The sequence below is a fragment of the Hakea prostrata genome, chromosome 3, assembly GCF_041222555.1.
Source record: "Hakea prostrata isolate BN-2017 chromosome 3, UWA_Hpros_2, whole genome shotgun sequence".
Taxonomy (NCBI): Eukaryota; Viridiplantae; Streptophyta; class Magnoliopsida; order Proteales; family Proteaceae; genus Hakea; species Hakea prostrata.
Window position 1 is genome coordinate 43437242 of NC_142602.1, and position 20607 is coordinate 43457848.

General features: G+C 41.2%; 2 protein-coding genes and 1 long non-coding RNA gene across 3 annotated transcripts; 2 read left to right on the top strand and 1 right to left on the bottom strand.

Moving 5' to 3' along the window:
- Positions 1-3125: 3125 nt before the first annotated feature.
- Positions 3126-13198, bottom strand: LOC149022321 (uncharacterized). The gene is made up of 4 exons (XR_016172029.1): positions 13110-13198; positions 10251-10388; positions 9493-9565; positions 3126-3388 (listed from the first exon to the last, which is right to left on the bottom strand). It is a non-coding gene; the product is annotated as an uncharacterized LOC149022321 (long non-coding RNA).
- Positions 13199-14832: 1634 nt separating this feature from the next.
- Positions 14833-16535, top strand: LOC149022322 (uncharacterized). Its single transcript, XM_089147265.1, has 5 exons — positions 14833-15063; positions 15336-15393; positions 15665-15900; positions 16005-16157; positions 16279-16535. Exons 1-5 carry the CDS (start codon positions 15031-15033, stop codon positions 16459-16461), a joined length of 663 nt encoding a protein of 220 aa, XP_089003391.1. The 5' UTR covers positions 14833-15030; the 3' UTR covers positions 16462-16535.
- A 694-nt stretch (positions 16536-17229) lies between these two features.
- LOC149022323 (uncharacterized) lies at positions 17230-19913 on the top strand. The gene is made up of 4 exons (XM_089147588.1): positions 17230-17421; positions 17520-17569; positions 17669-17864; positions 17973-19913. Exon 4 carries the CDS (start codon positions 18810-18812, stop codon positions 19911-19913), a length of 1104 nt encoding a protein of 367 aa, XP_089003714.1. The 5' UTR covers positions 17230-17421; positions 17520-17569; positions 17669-17864; positions 17973-18809.
- The last annotated feature ends 694 nt before the right edge of the window (positions 19914-20607 follow it).

The window sequence follows — 20607 nt, forward strand, 5'->3', positions numbered from 1 at the left end:
GACTATAAGTCTGAGAGTCACTATAAATAGTAACATCTGCAATAGCTAATGCTTTTGACAACCGAAGTCCCGCTATCGGGGCCTCATATTCTACTTCGTTATTACTTGCATCAAATGCGAATCTCAAAGCATATCGAATAATAAATCCTGCTGGACTTTTTAATAGAATTCCAGCGCTGCTCCATCCTTATTACTCGAACCATCCACATATACCTCCCAAGTGGTTGGTATAATGGGATCCTCAATGGTGGGCTCCATTGGTGCAGTAGTTTCTACTACAAAGTCGGCTAATGCCCGAGCCTTGATTGCAGTTCCGGGCTTAAAGCTCACTTGGAACTCGCCGAGCTCAACCGACCAGGATACCATCCTTCCGGACAAATCAGGTTTGTTAAGAACTTTACTAAGAGGAAAAGTTGTAAATACCTCAATTGGATGAGCCTGAAAATATGGCCTTAGCTTCCGGCGGCCATCATGAGAGTCGAGCCCGCTTCTCAACCTGCGAATATCTCGTCTCCGCATCTAGCAACACGTGGCTTACATAGTAAATCGGCCATTGTTTTTTATCTTTCTCCCGAACAAGTACCGCACCGACCGCCGAAAGGGACGTCGCTAGATATAGCTGTAATATTTCCCCCTTCTCTCGGTCCGGGACGGGATCGGTGGTTGTCCAAGTGCTTCTTTTAATTCCTCAAAAGCTTTCGGCACTCTTCAGTCCACTTTGCTTCCTATCGCCCTTCAGGTTTTTAAGTGCCTTGAAAAAAGGCAAACATTTTTCTTCAGACTTGGAGATAAATCGATTAAAGCAGCAACTCTCCCTGTCAAACATTGTACATCCCGAACGGTTTTGGGAGCCTCCATATCGATCAGAGCTTGTATTTTGGCAGGATTAGCCTCAATTCCCCTCTCGTGATACCATGAAACCCAAAAATTTGCCCGAGGAGACTCCAAAGGCACATTTTTCTCGGGTTTAACTTCATTTGATGCTTCCTCGATCGAGAAAACCTCGAGTCAAATCTGCAATATGATTTGCTTTTGTAAAGCTTTTCACTAGCATATCGTCAACATACGCTTCAACATTCTTTCCTATCAGCTCTTTGAAAATCTTGTTGACGGCCCTCTGATATGTTGTTCCTGCATTCTTCAGGCCAAAAGGCATGACCTTGTAATAATAGCTCTCACGATCAGTCATGAAAGCCGTATACTTCTCATCCTCCTTATTCATAAGGATCTGATTATACCCTGAGTAGGCATCCATGAAACTTAAAGTTTCATGCCCTGCAGTCGCATCTATCAAGAGGTCAATCTAAGGCAACGGGTAGCAATCTTTTGGGCAAGCTTTGTTTAGATCTGTGTAGTCTGTACACATCCTCCACTTCCCATTCGCCTTTTTCACCATCACCACGTTGGCCAACCAAGTTGGGCACTCGATTGGTTCTATGAAACCAGAATTCTTAAGTTTTTCAACTTCGCTCCGAACGGCTTCATACTTTTCAATAGAGAAATTTCTTCTTTTCTGTATCACTGGTTTCGCCTTAGGGTCTATCTAGAGTTTGTGCTCTGCAATGGCCCGATCGATCCCAGGCATGTCCTCCGGAGACCATGCGAATACATCCTTATTCTGTTGAAGAAAAAACTTCAACTCATCTTTAAACTCTTCTAGCTGTTCAGACCCGATATAAGTAATCTTTTTCTCATCTTCGGTACACAGCTGAATTTGCTCCAGTTTCTCCACCGGTTCGGGCCTTTGCATCTCTGTCTCTTCCCGATCATCTCGAACTTCTATGGGGAGGGCAGTAACCTTCCTCGGACCCTCCTTATCTTTTAAATAGGCAACATAACACCGCCGAGAGATCTTCCGTCGGTCGAGGAGACTTGACCAATTCCCATATCGTCGGGAATTTTATCTTCGGTGTGTTTTGTCGAAACAATAGCACCTATCTTGGATAAAGATGGTCGCCCGAGAATCATATTATAGGCTGGTAGTTCTCGAACCACCAAAAAATTGATTCGGACAGTTGTTTCCTTAGGAAAACTTCCAATGGATAGATCCAACTGAACCGATCCTTCCGCTACTGCAGATGACCCTGCAAAGCCATATAGGTGTGTAGATGAAGGTTTCATCAAGTCCTGATCCACCTTCAATTTTTGATACACTTCGTAGGAAATTAGGTCAGCTGCAGACCCTGTATCAATCAAAACTCTATGCACTTCCCGCCGTGCAATCTCTACCTTGATGACTATAGCATCATCATGAGGTAAACATACGTCTCTTTCGTCTTCTTCGCTAAAGGTGATAGAATCTTCACCATTCAGCTTCTTCTGCTTCTTGCGCCTCTCCGGCTCCAACAAATTTTGATTTTGTCTTTAGACTCCGGAATGATTCGGGCTCTGGTCCCCCGAAGATGGTAAGGATCGGTGACCGAGTAGCAGCTTCAATCACCTCCTTGCCTTTTTTAGACTTCAGGGCCTCCCTCGATCGTTCTAAACTAACCGAACGATCCCTCTTTGGAGCAGCCGCACGTGGCCCGCGTGGCTCCTCCCTTCTCCTGCTAACAAAACTAGACAGATGTCCCTGAGATATCAATCTTTCAATATCTGCCTTCAGATGACGACAGTCATTAGTATAATGACCATAGTCCTTGTGGAATCGGCAATACTTTTCCCGATCCTGCTGCTCTCCAGGTTTCAAAAGAATTTTAGGCGGCCACTTCAAAATATTTTTTCTTTTGAGGATATTCAAAATATCAGCCCGAGGAGCATTCAATGGAGTGTACTCACTTCTACTGGGGGATCTTTGGCGCCAAGGCTGGGATTTTCCAACCCGATCGCGAACATTTTTCTTTGGCTTCTGCTTCTGCTCAGGAGCCTTTTGTTCCTTATTGGAGACTTTATTATCTCCTTGGCGCGCATCTAGAATCTCCATGACTTCAGCTGTCACATCCTCCCAGCCGGTACCCTATCTGGCATACCCGAGAGTGTGATCCACAGCCCAAAAGATCAAGTTTAGGAACGATCACATCCATTTCGCACAATAACATAATCAAAAGCAAGAACAAATCATAATGTTCAAGTAATTTATAATAAAAGTCAAGAAAGGATCTCAGAAGGATCATAAAAAAAATATCAGAGTGCGGAATAACAAGATACCAAAATCAAAAGACAACTGTAGAGTATAGCGGAATTATACCCTACAAATACATGCGGAAGGTAGATCGGAATCCAAGTAAAGCTCTAAGCTAATACAAGTAAAGTAAAAGATAAGTCTAGAAGAAACAAAGGAAATCTAATCCACATCTTCAGTCAGCTCTTCTTGTTCTTCAGTCTTCATCTTCTTCACCTTGCGCTTCCTCATACGGGCCGTCAAAGATATCCAAACCTGTAGAGAAGTCTAACAACAGATTGTACAAAAAAAGGAATGAGTTTCGAAAGAAACTCAGTAAGGCAAGTTAATCCATAACAACATAAATAACATGGAAGCAAACCATAACAAGATGCAATGCAATATGAAACAAGTAATGTATGTTTGCATCTAACTCTATGTATGCTGGTCTCTATGGCAAACATGCTTTAAGTCATAGCACCGTACTTCTTTGGGTAAGTCCGCTCACATCCTCAACCATTTAAGATATCTTGGATTCTCTCACGGATCATTTCACCGGTCTTGAGCAGCCGATTGGTAATGGGTAAAGTCCACATCAAACCATGGTAAGGGGTTAAGTCAACATACTCTCTCACTACCGTTTGGCATAAGTACCGGCGCATGTCAGGGAAAAGCCTAGCCCAATGCAAGTCATCTAGTCAGTTATATCAACTCAATTCCAGATACGTCCATTCCTCGTCCCTGACGATCCTTTCCGGTATCCTTCGCACTAGAGTCAGCGTATCCTATGGCACCGACCAACTCGGACTACGGACTCATCAACCCTATTGGTTATCCACATATGGTAAACGGGAAGCTCTCATGTCCTCTCACGGGTTGGTTACCGGTCTTGAGCGCCCATGAGCCCAAGTCTAGCCATATGCAACCCTCCAATAAATGGCCCCCACAATGTGATTCCCGTCCTCTCACGGGTTGGTTACCGGTCTTGAGCGCCCGTGAATCCCCATTGCTACCACGGGTCGTTCGGTCTCAATACCTTTCTGAATCGGGTCTGATATAACAGGGGTGTATCCTAGCCAAACACTACTAGACATCCATAGGTATGACAAACATTGATTAGGGAATGTGTCGATGGGCAACCCCGGAAACATCCCATACTATTTCCGATAATGTCCAAGGACAGAAGTGTCAAAAGGACACTTCCCAATCCTAAACCAAACTTAAGCAAACACATTCTCAAATCAGTCATGACATACACAACCAGTAGTTCATCATATAAAAGAGAATGTAAAAGCAACATCAGATTAAGCAGTAATAAGTAATTCATATAACATAAACAATGAAAAGATGATATAAATAAGTGCTACTGTTCCCACAGTAGGAGATCAGAATTAAAATACAATAACAGTAGGTAATCTCATAGTTTCATAAAGTAGAAACCAGAGAACAAGCAATCTATGTAGTTAAGGAATCAACTGTCCTTACCTGATTATCGCCGAAGATAATCCAAAGATCAAAGAGAGAGACACCAAACATGGCAAATAAACTCCTAACAAGAATAGATACAACATTAGGAAAGATACCTAAAAGATCAGAGAGCAAACGAATCAAATCGAGCGAAAATTGAAGCTACTGACTTCATTGGTCGATTGCCTTGGTCTACTGACCCGGTCGACCAATCAATCGACCAATCGAGTCGAGACGGAATAGTGAAAACTGTTTTGGCCATAACTTCTTCGTTTGAAGTCGGATTGATCTGAAATTCGAAGGGGAACTTCTTAGGATGTATTAGAATCATATGGGAAGATAAAATCATCAAGTCATGGTAAAAATATGGGTTCTTGATTTAACCCAAGAAATTAGGGTTTCAACCTTTATGGCTCTCATGAAAAGGTTATGATCACAGGAAGAAAGGGAATGGTTGCAATCAAGAACATAATAAGAAAATCTTGTTTAGGTTAATAGAAACATTATGGGAAGATAATCATGGTCAAAAGATGGGTTCTTGATCTAACCCAAGAAATTAGGGTTTCAACCTTTATGGCTCTCATGAAAAGGTTATGATCACAGGAAGAAAGGGAATGGTTGCAATCAAGAACATAATAAGAAAATCTTGTTTAGATTAATAGAAACATTATGGGAAGATAATCATGGTCAAAAGATGGGTTCTTGATCTAACCCAAGAAATTAGGGTTTCACCCTTATGGTTCCCATAAAAAGGTTAAGATCACAGGAGGGAGGGAATTGATGATTGGCCAATTACAACAAGAAGAATTAAAGAATATTGAATTTAGATCAACCTCCACATTACCCATGAGGTTTCCCTCACATGGGAGGTTACCAAAAAGGTTCTCAGATAATCACCCAAGTTAGGGTTTCAAAGGATTAGGGTTAGGGTTTTCAAAGATTCCATTGGCTAGGGTTGAGATCATGATGATCATAGATCTCAAGGAACAAGATGAGATCATGGAGTGGATGGTTGCAAGAGTGCATCATCTTCTTCCTAATCTCAGCCAAGAACAGATTAAAGAAAGAAAATCAGAGATGGAGAAGAAAGAAAAGAGAGTAGACATACCTTTGATGCGAGAGGAAGAAGATTACGTCAAGTCTTGAGAGAGATCACCAAGGAATGCAAGGGAATTGATTAGATTAGGGTTCTAACTCGTTCCAGAGGCTTAGGAGGCATAGGAGGCGGAGTATTACCGAGATTAGGCTTAAATAGAGGAGACTGGACCAAATTGGTAAATTCAGACACCATTGGTCGATTGGATTGGTCTACTGGTCCAGTCGACCAATGAGTCGACCAATCAGGACAGCAAGGTTCAAACAGGGATTCGGAGGGCTATACAAGGTCAAATTGAGTGAGGTTTTCTTCTACGAGTGAATCAAGAAGTCTAGTTTCCAGAAATACCTTCGGATCAAGAATTGGAGTTCATTAGGTTCACCAAATAGGCTCATCTTCTTCTGATGCGCAAGCAGGATTTGACAGACATAGTTCAGCAACTTCGGACAGGGATTTGAAAGGTTATATGGGGTCAAATTGAGTGGGGTTTTCTCCTGGAAGTCCATTAAGAAGTCTAGTTTTGGGAAATATAATTGTATTGAGCACAGGAGTTCATTAGATATTTCAACTAATTCACCCCTCTTCGGTGCGCAGATTCAAAACTAACACTGACAATGCTCTCAAGTGAGGGGCATCATCGACAATGTCCATGGGTTTGGGTTCTGACACCAAATCGTCAACCAAAAGGGTCTACAAGCAACAAGCTAAGATCAAATCAAGGTCCAACTTTAAGGTCAAACATTTAAACTAACCCTTCTTTACCCAAAACAGATAGGGTGCCCTGGCTAGGTTTGGGCTGGATTTCACATCAGCCTGCTTCTGGCATCTCTGTACCAACTCAGCATAAGTCGTAGGTATATCCTGTAGTAATAACTCTAGGAGTTTCCGATTAGTGAGTCCTGTGAATAGAGCGGTTCTGGCTACTTGTTCATCCAAGTTTTCTATCTCCATTGTCACTTTGTTGAATCTTTTCAGAAACTCTCTGATCGATTCGCTCTTTCCTTGTTTGACAAGAACAAGGTTTCTTCCGTTTTCTTGACCTGTATCCCACTCTGGAATCGCCCTATGAATTGGCGCGCCAATTCGTCAAAGTTTACGATCCTTCCAGAGGGGAGGTTAGAAAACCACTTTTGTGCTGCTCCAGTTAGAGATGAACCAAAAACCCTACATAAAATTTCATCAGAATTACCTGAAACTGCCATGGTCTGTTGGTAATAGCCGATGTGAGCTGTTGGATCTCCGGAGCCATCGAATGTTGAGAAGGTAGGCAAACGGAAGTTATGGGGAAACCGATATCCCGCAATTGGCTCAGCAAAAGGAGTCTTCCGAATGACCGAGTAAATATCCTCGATTATTCTTCCCTTAGCCAACCGCCCTAATTTCTCATTGATGTTGGCCAATTCTTGACCAATCTGGGTCGGGTGATCTTCAGCAATATGATCACGACCTCGATTAACACGATCATCCCGTGCTACTCGATCATCACGGACAGCCCGTCCTTCCCGAACATTCCTCTCGTCACAAACTGCTCGATCATCACGAACGGTTCTTCTGACAGTGGGTGAGTGAGTTCTTACCCCTGTATCCAACCTTGTGCTTGAATCAGTTGTACTCTCTTGCGGTCTGTCAAACCGATCGCCTCGCCTCGGTTGATCATCGATCCTCCGAAGTCCTCGGTCTCCTTCACGGAAATTCTGATCAACATTCCGGTCTTCAGCCATTCTCTGGTCACGTGGCAATGCACGTCTCCCTGAATCGCGTTGATCAGGCTCTTGTGGTAAAACCACTCGTCTGGTGAGCATGCGGAGTGCTTGGCTCACCTCCAAGAGTTGAATCTTTACATGATCCAATTGATCTTGGATTGTATCAGGAGGAGGATTACGTCCTCCCTGGCCATCATCCACTTCGATAGGATTTTGGCTTTCCTGGGGAATATCTGGATTATTCACTCCAGGTATCTGAACACCGGAATTGTGTTGTGCAGAGGCTGCTGCGGCTGCTGATCTAGTCACCATGGCTTTTCAAGTCGTTTCCCACAGACGGCGCCAAATGATGTGTCCAAAATCTGCTCAGCCCTTGGATCTCCACGTGATGTCCTACAAAACGAAAGCGTCAGATGTGGCCCGACCGCTGGGGTCGGGAGTCCACCTCCGAAGGCTAAGTCAGTTGATGAACTTAATCACAAACGGCTCTGCTAGAAGCACGAGCTAAGGAATGAAGAAGCTGGGAAAGGTGATCTAGATAGCGTAACGCCGATAGTTTAGGTCTATCGGTATGTATCTGAACCTGAGTCTCAGATAGTATTCTTTTTGATCGATTGATCCGTCCTTCACCTTGTATGGTAGTGAGGTTTATATAGAGTGTACCTTCGAATCTCCTTCATTGGATGCACTTGAGCCTTCTTTGGGTAGTCGTTGGATCTTATCAGTGAGATCCGTTGAGCGATAGACTTCTACTAGTTTGGGCTAGTAGAGGACTCCTGAGATAACCTTTAGGTTATGCGATGGTTATCCCTTCGATAATGATTATCCGCAGCCGTCAGTTTGAGTCTGCCGTCATCAGGGTGATTACCCTAATCCATAAGTAAGATTAGGGCACGCTTGCAGCCGAATAAGCTTTCTTCTTTAGCAAGCCATCTTCCGGATCCGGTTCGCTCGGGAGCGATTCGGTTTTCTCCGTCTCGACCAGGGTCGAGGGTCGGACAAGGTATGAACCCGGTCTGATCATAAACTCTCCATATCAGGAGCTCATTGAGATTCTGAACCCACAGAACAAGCCAGGGAGAATTACTGTGATAAATAGGATGGGAGCTGAGAACATGAGAGTGAAGCTCTGATGATCTTTCCTCTCAATACCACACTGCAATCCAAGACTGAATGCATCTCAAGCACTTGAGGTTGCCTTCATAATTTCTGAAAGGCTTTAAAAAGAGGATTGGCTAATTCCAGTTCTAAAACCATGTATCTGATGCAATGCATCAATTAATTTAATACAGTTACAAAAAGTTAAATTAATAACCAGAATATGAATCAGATAAACGATAACCAAATAACTGAAAAGAATAGCACACTATTTTGAACTTGAATATAAATATTCAAAGTTGCTTCAATGCAGTGGAATTTAGCAAGAGCTAGAAAACTAATGGAAATGAGCAATGAGATGGGACCTAGCAGAGATTATTAGAGTACACAACAAAAGATAATGAAGTCGCAATCTTACGGAGACGCTCTAGTTTTGCACAAGCTTACTGCCACAGATAGAGGGTTGGAGTTGTAACAGACAGAAGGAAGGAACCAAGTTATTTAGTGGATATGGGAACAGGAAAACAACAGAAAAACACTCAAAGAATATCAAACAAAAATATTTACTTGAACTACAACTCTGAACATTGAAAACGCATAGAGCCCATGCCTATCCTGAGAGACTTGAGAAAATTACAGCCATTACAGAAATTTATTGTATCAAATTGAACCCTCAGCCTTTAAAATGTAAATCATCCAGTATTTGCAACTTTTTGAACAAAGGAAAGAAGATGAACACTATTAAGGGATCAAACTGAACTCTCTACCTCTAAAACAAAGATATAATAGCAGAGAGAATTAATCCATTTTAAAGCATGAGAGACACAAAAAAGCATTCCTATGAAGACAATTTCTAGGCCAAAGAATTCCTAATTTGATAAACTCCAGTGAAGAACTTCAACAGATAGTGATCAGAATAAAAGATTCAGAAATTATGAACTTCAACGGATGAATTCAGATAAAGACACCAATAACAGTAGTCTAAAGTAGCAACAAAGGCTAGAATACAGGATTGAGCTATAACGTACCTCTCACCCATATGGAGGAGAGCACCTTCAACCAAGGAATGAACCAACTAATATGTAATTTCCTCCATAGAACCTGACCAAAGAATATGAAATCATTATTTCCTAGCTTTCATACTTTCATCTCATGACTTTCTTGAAAGGAACATACATTTGATTGATGTTAAAAGTAGGCTCCCAAACTGAACTCAAAAACATGAACGCACAGGACAAAGTCCACAGGACTCATCATTTTCCTTTTCCTCCAAACAATCAAATCAAAAGCCAAAAAGATGTGCGTCTCTTTACCATCTTTAGCTTCGTTTTGGTTCATCACAAGATTGATTTTTCCTCCCCAAACCCAAAAATACAAAAAGATTTTGGCTTCAGAGGCCAAAGGACTCCATGCATTTTATTAACCCATAAAATCAATGCAAAAGATTGTCTCTCTCTCTCTCTCTCTCTCAAAAATTACAAAGACTATTAAGAGGCCCAATAAAACTTTTTCATGGATAAAACAGAACCAACACGCATTAAAGTTTAAAAACGAAATAGGATTATCTTTCAAATCGAAAGAGAAACAACAGAGGGGATTGGAATACAAATTAAAAAGGAAATGATGGTAAAAGCAATGGAAGGGGTCGAAAAAGACAAAGAAAAGCCTTGCACAATCCAAAGAGGGAATAGAGAGAGTAAAAGAATGATGGATTTATTAATAAAGCCAGAAGGTAGAAGATCCTGAAGCCACACAAGAATAAAAACAAGCAGCTAGAGAGCATTACTCCTCCTGGTGCAGTGCCACTCATTTCGATTGCAGGCTTTTAAGGGCCCATCTTTATCTCTCTCTCTCTCTCTCTCAATCTCTCTCCTCTCGTCTTCTGATCTTCTTTGTCTTCCACACCTCCTCTTCGGCTGCTTCTCTGCAATCATCACAAACAAAGAGAAGATTAACAACAAAGCTTGAAACAAACGCTCTACAACAAAGCTTGAAAATTTCGAATGTCGTTGCAGGAAAGAGCAGAGGACACAGAGAGAGAGAGAGACTGTAGAAAACCAAAGGTAGCTTGAAACAATGCTCTACAACCAGAGCCGGAATCTTCTTCAACCTCCTTCTTCTTCTCCAGATGCATCAAAGTCGAAATCACGAAATGAGGGTTGGGCGGTTCCAGATTGGATTTTGTGTTTTTCAAAACATTTTGAAAATCTCAACTCAACCAGTCTGCTGGTTTTTGAATTCGTATATACGTATTATGTATGTTGTGTTTTTAAAACGTATTAACCAATTGGTATGGAATACCAATACTTTACTTACCCATATCACTCGAACCGCCCAACTCGGACCGCCAAGTACCACTTGGACCGAACTGTCACCATAAACCAAGTAATAAAGGTGGGTTTTGCAATTTTTTAAGGGAAGGATGATGCCAGCCGTCCGATTAGATCGAACGGCTGACTAGACGGTCAAGCGCATTTATGAGGCACTACTGAAGCAAAATTGAGATAACCCTTTTGGAAATCTGAGTCATGCTGTCTTTTGTCAGATATATCTTATGCCATCAACTTAAACCACTGACCGTACATTGTTTTTATGTCGTATCAGAATTGTCAGTTATCTTAAAATTGACATATAGTATTTTGCTTCATATAGGCTTGATTATGTCCTTCTGAGAGATTCAGCAGTAACAAAATAGGCTTGGTTATGTCCTTCTGAGGGATTCAGCAGTAACAAAAGATTAACCCTATCTATGAATTACTTTGTGTAACTTACCTAAAACGTATGCATTCATTGGAAACCATGCTATGCCTTTTTCTGTCAAATTTTGCTTCTGTCGTGCGCCATAAATGTGGATGACAGTCAAGTCAACCGTCCGATTAGATCGGACGGCTGGCTTCATCCTTCCATTAAAATAACATAAAGCCACCTTTAATACTTTGTTTTGCTTACAGTTCGGTCCAATGACAATACAGCGGTCCAAGTGGTTTATGTAACTCAAGTATTGGTATTCCATACACTTGGTTAATACGTTTTAAAAACACAACATACAAAATACATATATACGAATTCAAAAACCAAAACCAGCGGTTCAATTGAGAATTTCAAAATGTTTTGAAATACACAAAACTCATGGCTTTCACCGCCCAATCTTAACATTCGTGTGAACAATTTGGAGCTCTGAAAATCTGGAGAAGAAGAAGAACAGCAAGCAGGAGGAGGTTTAGGGTTTACCGTCAGAGTTGATCGAAATCAGTTGCTGGGGATTATTCTGCTTTGCTACACGATCGATCGAAGCTCGCATCTTGGAGAAGCTCGAGCAGCAGCAGGTTGAGGAAGAAAGAAGCAGAGGAGAAGACGAGTTGAACTCGTGTTTCATTTCAAAATCAAAAGCCCCAACTTCCAAAATACGAAGTCGCAGAGCAGAAGACGAGTTGAAAGCTTCTAGTTTTGATCGAAGCAGAAGAGTAAAGAGCTTTAGTACGCGTTTACACTCATCATCTGTGTCAAAGCAGACGAAACGGTTACACTCATCATCTGTGTCAACATCTACTTCCTTGAATCCCAAAAAGGTATTTTTCGGTGAAAGTCTTGAGAAGAAGAAGAAGCAGGAGGTTGAACAAAAGTCTTGATCGTTCCTGTCCATTTATTTGCTTTGCTTCACGATCGAAGAGTCTCATTTCATCTCTGCTTCGTCTCGGAGATCGAAAATGGCTCTGTTCTTTAGAAGATTATCAAATGCTACTCCAATTGTATTGAACAATACATTCAAAGATGGACCCAAACCGAATTCTGGTGGTTTTAGAATTCCATTTGGAGTAATCGCGGCTCTTTCTGGTGGAATCTCATACTACTATTGCTCTTTGCCGAATATGGTAGTTCCTGCTGTAGATTAGTCTTTTCGGTGGGAACTGCTTGTAGATGCAGTGATGTGTCTTGAGTATCAGAGGTTCATTGTTGTCCGGTTTTCAAGCACGGTATCTTCATCTCGGTTTGGAGGAAATCTGTGTTCTCCGAGCATTTGGATCTCTTGAGTTTGGTTTAATGGTTATAATAGAAATAGCTTTACGTCTGTATTGTCTATTTGATTTTTATCAAAGTTAAATTAGATTTTGGCTTGTTTGACCAAATTTTGTTAAGCGTTGGACCTAACTTTTTGTTTATATTTTTACTGTTCTCATATTCTCTGTCATGGATGTTAGGATTTAGGTGCCTTTTTCTGTCTTGCTTTATTTCTTGATTACTGTACAATTCTGATCTTTCAGTGTTTACTTAATACACATTTAGTAATTTGTTTGATCTTTTTTCCGGTAGAAAGTAAGTTATTTGATTGAATGTTGAGAGTTGAAATTTCTTTGGTTACAGGTTCAGCTGGATCACAGTACTGAAATGGCGGATGAAAAAGTTGTTTAGTTTTCATACTATATTGTCTATTTATTTATCTATTTTTTGAATGTGAAATCTGCAGAGAATTCCACAGCATGTGTATAGTTGAAAAGAAGAAAATTTCCGAAATTGTTACCTGAAATGAAGGGGATTTTCTTAAAACACAGAAAGATCAGAAGAGAATGGGAAGAGAATATCACAAAAGAATTCATGTAAAGAAGACACAGGAAAAACGTAATGAAAGCAAAGATTGCATTAGTACCTGAAAAGACGCAGATAATTAGGAGGAGACGTAGATGCAGAAGAAGCAGCAGCAACGGAAGAAGAGAGAGAGACAGATTACTCTGCTGCCTGTGCTGATGAGTCTTGGAAAAGTCGATCGAAGCAACTCCGCACTTATCCAATTAATAATTAATAATGAGGAAACCCATGCATGCACTAGCTTTTCAGCTGCAAGAGACGCCCAAAAGAGTAAAGAGAACCGAAAGGAATGAGTCAAGAAATCACTGAGAAGTTGGAAACAAAACGTCACGATTTCCGATATGGATAAACTGTGCGGTGACTGTAAGGCTTGTCAGCTGTTCTTCCAACGTTTCCAAATTCCACTCAACCGTATTCGTCCATAATGAAATGAAAACAAATTGAAACAATCACTTATTGTTGAACTGTTGTAAAGTATATCATTCTTAGCTTTAGAAGTCAATAAGCAAACATGGTACTCAGTTATTTGCTGACCAAGAGGAAGCCTTTAAAATGATGCCTCCATGTTGACAAACCTCAAAATCTGATTAAAAATTTTACTGCAAATATTCTAAACTTGGAGTTTGTATGGTACCCTACTGCATATGTTCCTGACAACCTACTCTATGCATTCATTTTGGGTTTCTGCTCCTTTTTCAGCTCTCAATCCAGATGAGTGGGTTGAATTTAAGCTACAGGAAAGTGCAAGGGTCAGCTACAACACAAAGTTGTTTAGGTTAATCTTCATTTCTTGATCTTACTTCTCAATTCCTATAAAAGGAGTTTTATTATGTCTTATAAACTTGGGAACCCAAGGCTTTTGCAACTTGATTCACGGATTTAGTTCCAAAGCTTATACCAAGTCTAAAGGTATGTGTGCTCTTTGAAGTACAAAAGATGGATGCATTTGGCTGAATAATTCAATAGCGATTGCCTTGGGTAAAATTGACTGGCTTGAATCATTTCTTCACTGTACATTAGTAATACTTCCTGCACTTTTTGAATCTTTTTCTGCTATCAACATAGGATAATTGGTGATCATGTAAGGAGAGAAGAGGATGAAGGAGAAGCCAAGAGTTATTCAAATTGTTGTGCAAAGAAAATATTTAGTGCTCATATGTGGTTGGCAAAATCTTTAAGTGCAGCCGATGTCTAAGTAGGATTTGTGTAACTGAGTAGAAGTTATTAGGTCGGGGATTTGTCATTGGGTTGTAAAGGAGTGGATATTTGTTGGATGTAACAAATCACTACAAGAAAAAGTAGAATTAGTGACGTTTAATTAGGGGCGGTTTACCATAAACCGCCACTAGTAATGTATATTTAGTGGCAATTTTAAAAAAACCGCCACTAATGAGAGAAACACACGGATGAAAGATCGAAGGGTTTAGTGGCGGTTTTAAGAACCGTCGGTAATTATTTAAATATTAGTGGCGTTTTGCTTACAAAAGATCAAGATATTAGTGGCGTTTTTAATGGTACCGCCACTGAATATCAATATATTAGTGGTGTTTTCAGTGTTACCACCCCTGAATATCAATATAACAGTGGTTTTATTAGAACCGCTGCAAATAACCCTATATTTCCTCATATATTTTACCGCCGGCTTTTCCCTCCTTCCTCCCGCTCAACCCCGCCCCAATTTTTCACTATTTTCAGTTTCAATTTTCATTTTCAGCAGTAATTGTGAAATAGGATTCTTGGGTTTTTGGAAGACAAGAGTTGAAAACCTCATTCTCAAGCTCGCTCTCTTTCTCTCTCCTACGTCTCTTGAGCTCGCTCTCTCTCAATCCTAGGGATTTTGGAAGAATTTCAGAGGATGAATGAGGTTTTGAAGGAAGGAGATGGAAACCCCAAAGTTGCGGAAGAGAATGGAGCTATGGTTGAACTTGAACCTTGAGGATTCTGAAAGTTTTGGCGGTTTTTTCTAGAGTCAGAATTGTCAAATGCTCGAACTTCTGAGACGATTGAAGCTTCAGGTAAGTTGGAATTGCTTTCACCACTTGTAACATCAGTATCATAAGATCTGGATTTCAAGTCCTTAAGAATGTGAAGAATGAGTATTGTAGTCTATTTGAGAGTTATTCCCTGTTAATGCCGTCACCGTTCCAATTTCTACTCCATTTTCCTCTTTCTCTGGTCATCCTCTTGAGGCTACGTTAATAGTTTGTGTTCACTTGGTAGATTTTTTGAATCAGTACACTTCTAACTCTTGGAGATCATTATAATGGTGAACTATTTTTCCCTGCAGGTAAGACCTGTGGCTGAAGATGAGATGTTCAGGGTCGTAAGGACTGGTAAACGAAAAAGTGAGTTTCCTCTATTTTATTTTTATTCTTATATTGATTTGTAAGTTTTTATATTTCATTTTGATTAATGTTGTTTCATGTTTTCCTCTTATTTTTACTCTGCATTTCGTTTTTGCAAATTTTGACTTCTGTTACAGTCTTGAGATTGTTAGGTATTTTCCTTTCATGCTGGTGTACATGTTTGTGAGCTTATTTGATGTGATGAGATGATTTTGAACTTCTTTTCTCCAACATGCGAACATGAAAGTTTCCTAATATTTTTATTTTGCAGCAAAGGAATGGAAGAGGATGATAACCAAGGCCACATTCATGGGACCTAGTTTTACAAGGAAGCCTCCAAAGTATGAATGGTTCATTTGTCCTTCCGGCTTGCGGTTCACTAAGGCCCATGTTACACACCCTGAGCTTAAGTGCACATTTAACCTAGAGATAATTGGAGTGAAGAAAAATCCCATTGGTCAGATGTATACTTCTTTGGGTGTTATGACCAGGGGAATTATCATTGAGGTAATATTAAGGCCTAGTCTTCGTGGTTCTTTTGATAGCTTCCATTCGTTTATACCTTCCTGAAGATATTTATCTGATTAATGAAAAATTTTGCCATTCTGCAGGTGGATGTTAGTGAACTTGCAGTCAATGATAAGCCTGACCGTAGTTCAAATTTGGCTTCCAATCCGCAGTTCAAATTAGACCCTTCTAAAGTGTACTACTATATAGAATTTGCATTCAATGATAAGCCTGGCCAGAACACCAATCTAGACCAAGTAAAAAATCTTCAATCACCCTTTCTATTTACTTCTCTTATCTGCACGTTCATTTATGGTATTGTTATGTGAGAAATGCAAACAAGATTAACTGATCAATGGTGTGTTTGGGCTTTTCCAGGTTGTTGAAGAGATATCTAGCAAACTGAGCTTCATGCCATCACTTCTGTACAGTGTAGAAGTGTCATACTTTGATTTCCTGAATAGGGTTAGGATGGAGGAATTTGAAAGAGATAGGGCTCTGGGATGTTCCTCATCCATGGCTGAATATGTTTGTGCCCAAGTCAGGAATTGCCCTGTTTAGAGACTTGCTGTTGGAGAACATCTCACCAAGTACATTTGAGGGCCCCATCCTAATATATCCCATCTCAAGAGACAAGTAAGACCATCTTTCCCTCTCTCTCTCTCTCTCTTTGTCAATTATTTCCTGTAACTTCTTTCTGTAATTTAATATGAGCTATTGCTTACTGGGTCATGGAAACTTTGATTACTTTCTAGTTAATTTATGCAGAAGAAAGGGGAAGAAAACCTTACACATCATTGTATATTCTTTTTATAGTAAGAAATAATGAATAAATAAATAAATGTACTGTTTTCTCATCTTGTTGTGTCCGCATCTATTTCCAAGATTGTTTAATTAGTTGGTCAACAGTACCTCAAACCAAGATAAGTTGTTGTAATTTTCCCCCTCCTAGAAAACCCAGAAATTAAATTTATGAATAATGAAGGTTGAAAATTTTAGGAACAGTTGCACCACCTATTGGCCATTGCTGTCCTTGTCCTTACCTTTTTAAGTTATGGACCATTAAGTGGTTGAAACCCTAGAGTACCAACTTTACAGTAGTACAGGTTGTATAGTACTGAATGGCACAGAAGACTTGAGAATATCTTGGATTTATATGGGTTTTTTCAGAAACCACAGATCAGATCTGGAGATTGATTCTTTTTTTCTGAGAAGTCATTGATGATACTGTGTCACAGTGGCATACCTAGACAACTTTTTACTTGAAATCTTTTTCTTTTATTTTGTGGACTTCAAGAAGGCACGGTTAGGGATAGTACTTGACATGCCATGGGCAAGGGTCCCATATAAGGAGATCTCTTTCTTCTTGAGAATCTTTATTTAAATTGCAATTTTTTTATTTAACAGATTTCTTTCTTGTTCTTCTTCTTAGGCTCACATTCCAGAAGGAAGTAATTTTGATTTCCAAAAGTTCTTAAAAAGAACTTTGGATGATGACTTTCACGTGGTGGCTGGTACGAGGTACCTTCTGAGAAACAAGATCCACTCTCTGGTGATATATACATAGGATCCATATGTGTTTATCTTACTAGGCTTTAAACCCTTTGATTGTTTTTCAGCCTCTGGGTTTGGACTTTTGTTGTATGTTTCTTGTTCTTCCACGCACATGGTAATAGCTATACATTGTTTCTATGATAAAGCATTTCTGTTTTCACATTTATAAACCAATCAAAACTTAAAGTCTGCTTTTTTATGCAACAAAATGCAGGATGCTACAATTATTTCTGGCTACCCTTCATTCCTTAGTGGTAAGCTAGTTGATCAAAAAGTATTCTCTATCACCATTCACTCGAAGGGTTTGACAAGATAGACTTCATCAAGTCCAAAGTCGAAAGCATCTGTGCCCTAACGTTGTCTCGTGTGCCGATATTGTCGCCGTTGCTGCTCGCGACTCTATTGTAGCTGTAAGCAAGCCCTCATCATCACCCGTAGCTAGCTTATATACAGTTGTTTCATATTTATGCTTTTTAATTTGTGCAAATTAAATTACTAACAAGATTTGTGCGTTGCAGTTAGATGGACTTCCATGGACGATTCTGTTGGGAAGAATAGATTCAACTACAACAAGCTTTAGCATGGCCAACAGTGACCTTCTTGCCCCAAGCTTAAATCTCAGTGACCTCATCTCTAGTTTCTCCAACAAAGGTTTCACGATGGAGGAAATAGTGGTTCTCTCAGGAGCTCACACCATAGGTGAAGCTAGGTGTACTTGATACGGAAAGATGAGCACCAATCGGGTATAACCCGAATATTATACATTGTCATATTAGTCAGGTTCCACCCGGTTAAAACAGGACAAAACCTGATCGGGCCTGGACCGAATGGGGCTCCACATGACAGTTGATCGGGAAGGATGCCGATCACCCATGACCAAAAGCGTAACGTACGCCACAGATATGGCAATCATCCTTGTTATAGAAGGTCAACTCAGCAGCTGATTGAACGGGACTAACAACAAGGGAGCATGATCCAAGGAGAAACATCAGCCCTTGTCTGGCTGACTTACTAAATACATAAAAGGTAACACCCACACTATAAATGCACAGATCTACCCCTCCGGTAAGCAACCAATACACTTTGAGCATAATCTTGTGTAGCTTCTGCACGAGACCTCATTCGGTTCATCATCTAACTTTGCCATCGAAGGCGGCTGCCCGGCACACAAGCCGGCCCGCATCTAACCTTTCTTGCAGGACTCATCGTCCCGGATACGAGAGGTGACTCAACCGGATCCAGAAGCATAAGTGATCCGCATCATTGGATACGAGAGGTGACTCAACCGGATCCAGAAGCATAAGTGATCCGCATCAGTTTGGCGCCGTCTGTGGGAACGACAAAGCTTGGAAGTCATGGTGCGACGAACTAACGGACGTTCCCGACAAGAAAATACAGGGGATGATCGTGTAATTCCCGAAGAAATGATTAATCCATCGGTTCACGAGGAACAAGAGGTACTTCCAGACAACATGGTTCTGGACGATCCAAATGAAGAAGGAACATCGCGAGGTCCCCGGGACCAGGCCATTATGGCAGATATGGACGAGATACGCAAAGGTATGCTCGAAATGCAAGGGGTATTACGCGGTTTAGTGCATCAAATTGGGGTCGAACAAGGACCAAGGCGTAATACCCAGTCTGGAAGGCTAATGAAAGCCTTCAGGACGGTACGAGGAGCCCGACATCCAAGGCGTATCCCGAGAACAAAAAATACTTGGGAACAAAGGGAAGTACAACCCGATCGTAGCAAGCGCCAAACCACGCCTAATGGGACAAGGATCAGTGCTTTAGAGCGCATTTCGTTGCCGCCTAAAACAGGATCCTTGCCCCCCAGGGATCGTCGAGAAGAGGTCGATGAGATCGTGGATAAGGAGGAAGAAGGGGAAAGCCAACCCCAACCTTCAAGGTCGAGAATTTCGACCTCTCGGGCACCATCCCAAAGGAAGGAGACTACAAACCCTCGTTCAAAGGGGGAACGTGTCGAATCCGATGAGGATGGTACAAGGCAGAACCGGCTGCGAAGGCGAGTGGCCGAGGTCGAGCGAAAGCTGGAAGATCGGGATCATGACGAGGATCTTGACGTAGTAGATCGGGAGCCGTTCTCAGACGAAATCATGAACATGCCTCTCCCAAGAAATTTCATCATGCCGACCTTCACCCCTTTTGAAGGGAAAACAAATCCAAAGGAGCATATCAGCTACTTTAAATCAGTAATGACTGTGCTAGGTCGGGAGGATGAATTGCTCTGCAGAACTTTTCCAGCGTCACTCAAGGGCCCGACTATTAAATGGTTTAGTAGTCTACGACCGGCATCAATAAATAATTTCCGGGAGTTGGCCCAGAAATTCATAGCCCGATTCCGCAGCGCGATCGGGAGTAAAAAGACGTCCGACAGTCTCTTTGGCATACGACAAGGACGAAATGAGTCCATTCGGGATTGTGAAACCCAGCCCTAACCTTGACCCGGAAACCTTGTTATTTGTAGGTCCGATGACCCGAAGTAAAGTAAGAAGTCAGCTTTGGGCCATCCCAGTAGAGGACTTGGTGTCTGGCTTTGAATCCATGAAGGTTGATGATGAGGTTCTATTTATGGAAACAGAATCCTGATGAAGATCTAATTAGTTGATGGACTTGGAGTGCTCTCTATCTTGGTTTGAAGGCATTTCTACCTACTAGGTAAGTCACTTGACTTGTGTACAAAACCCCTTTAGGTTTGGATTTGATCCGGGCCTTCAATTCCTCGTTTTGGCCTTCTTGTCTGCATTGGTCGGTCGATTGGTCGACTGGGCCGATCGACCAATCCACTCGACCAATGGGTGTTGTCTTTGGCAATTAGGTTGATTCTTGCTCTATTTAAGTCTAACCTCGAGTCCACTTCGTATTTGCTGCCTCCAAACCCTCTGGAACGAACCAAAGACCTCTGCAAGTCATCTCTCTTGCATCCTTGGAGTTTTCTTGGCGGATCTTCGTCGGAACTCTTCTTTTTGCATCAAAAGGTATGTCTACTCTCTCTTCTTCTCCTCCATCTTTGTTTTTCTTTCCTTTTTGAGTTGAGACAGTGGAAGAGATGCTGCATCCTCTGTTGCAAACATCTCTGAACATGTTCTCATGATCATCCTGAGGATTTAAGGCTAGAACAATGATCTTAAC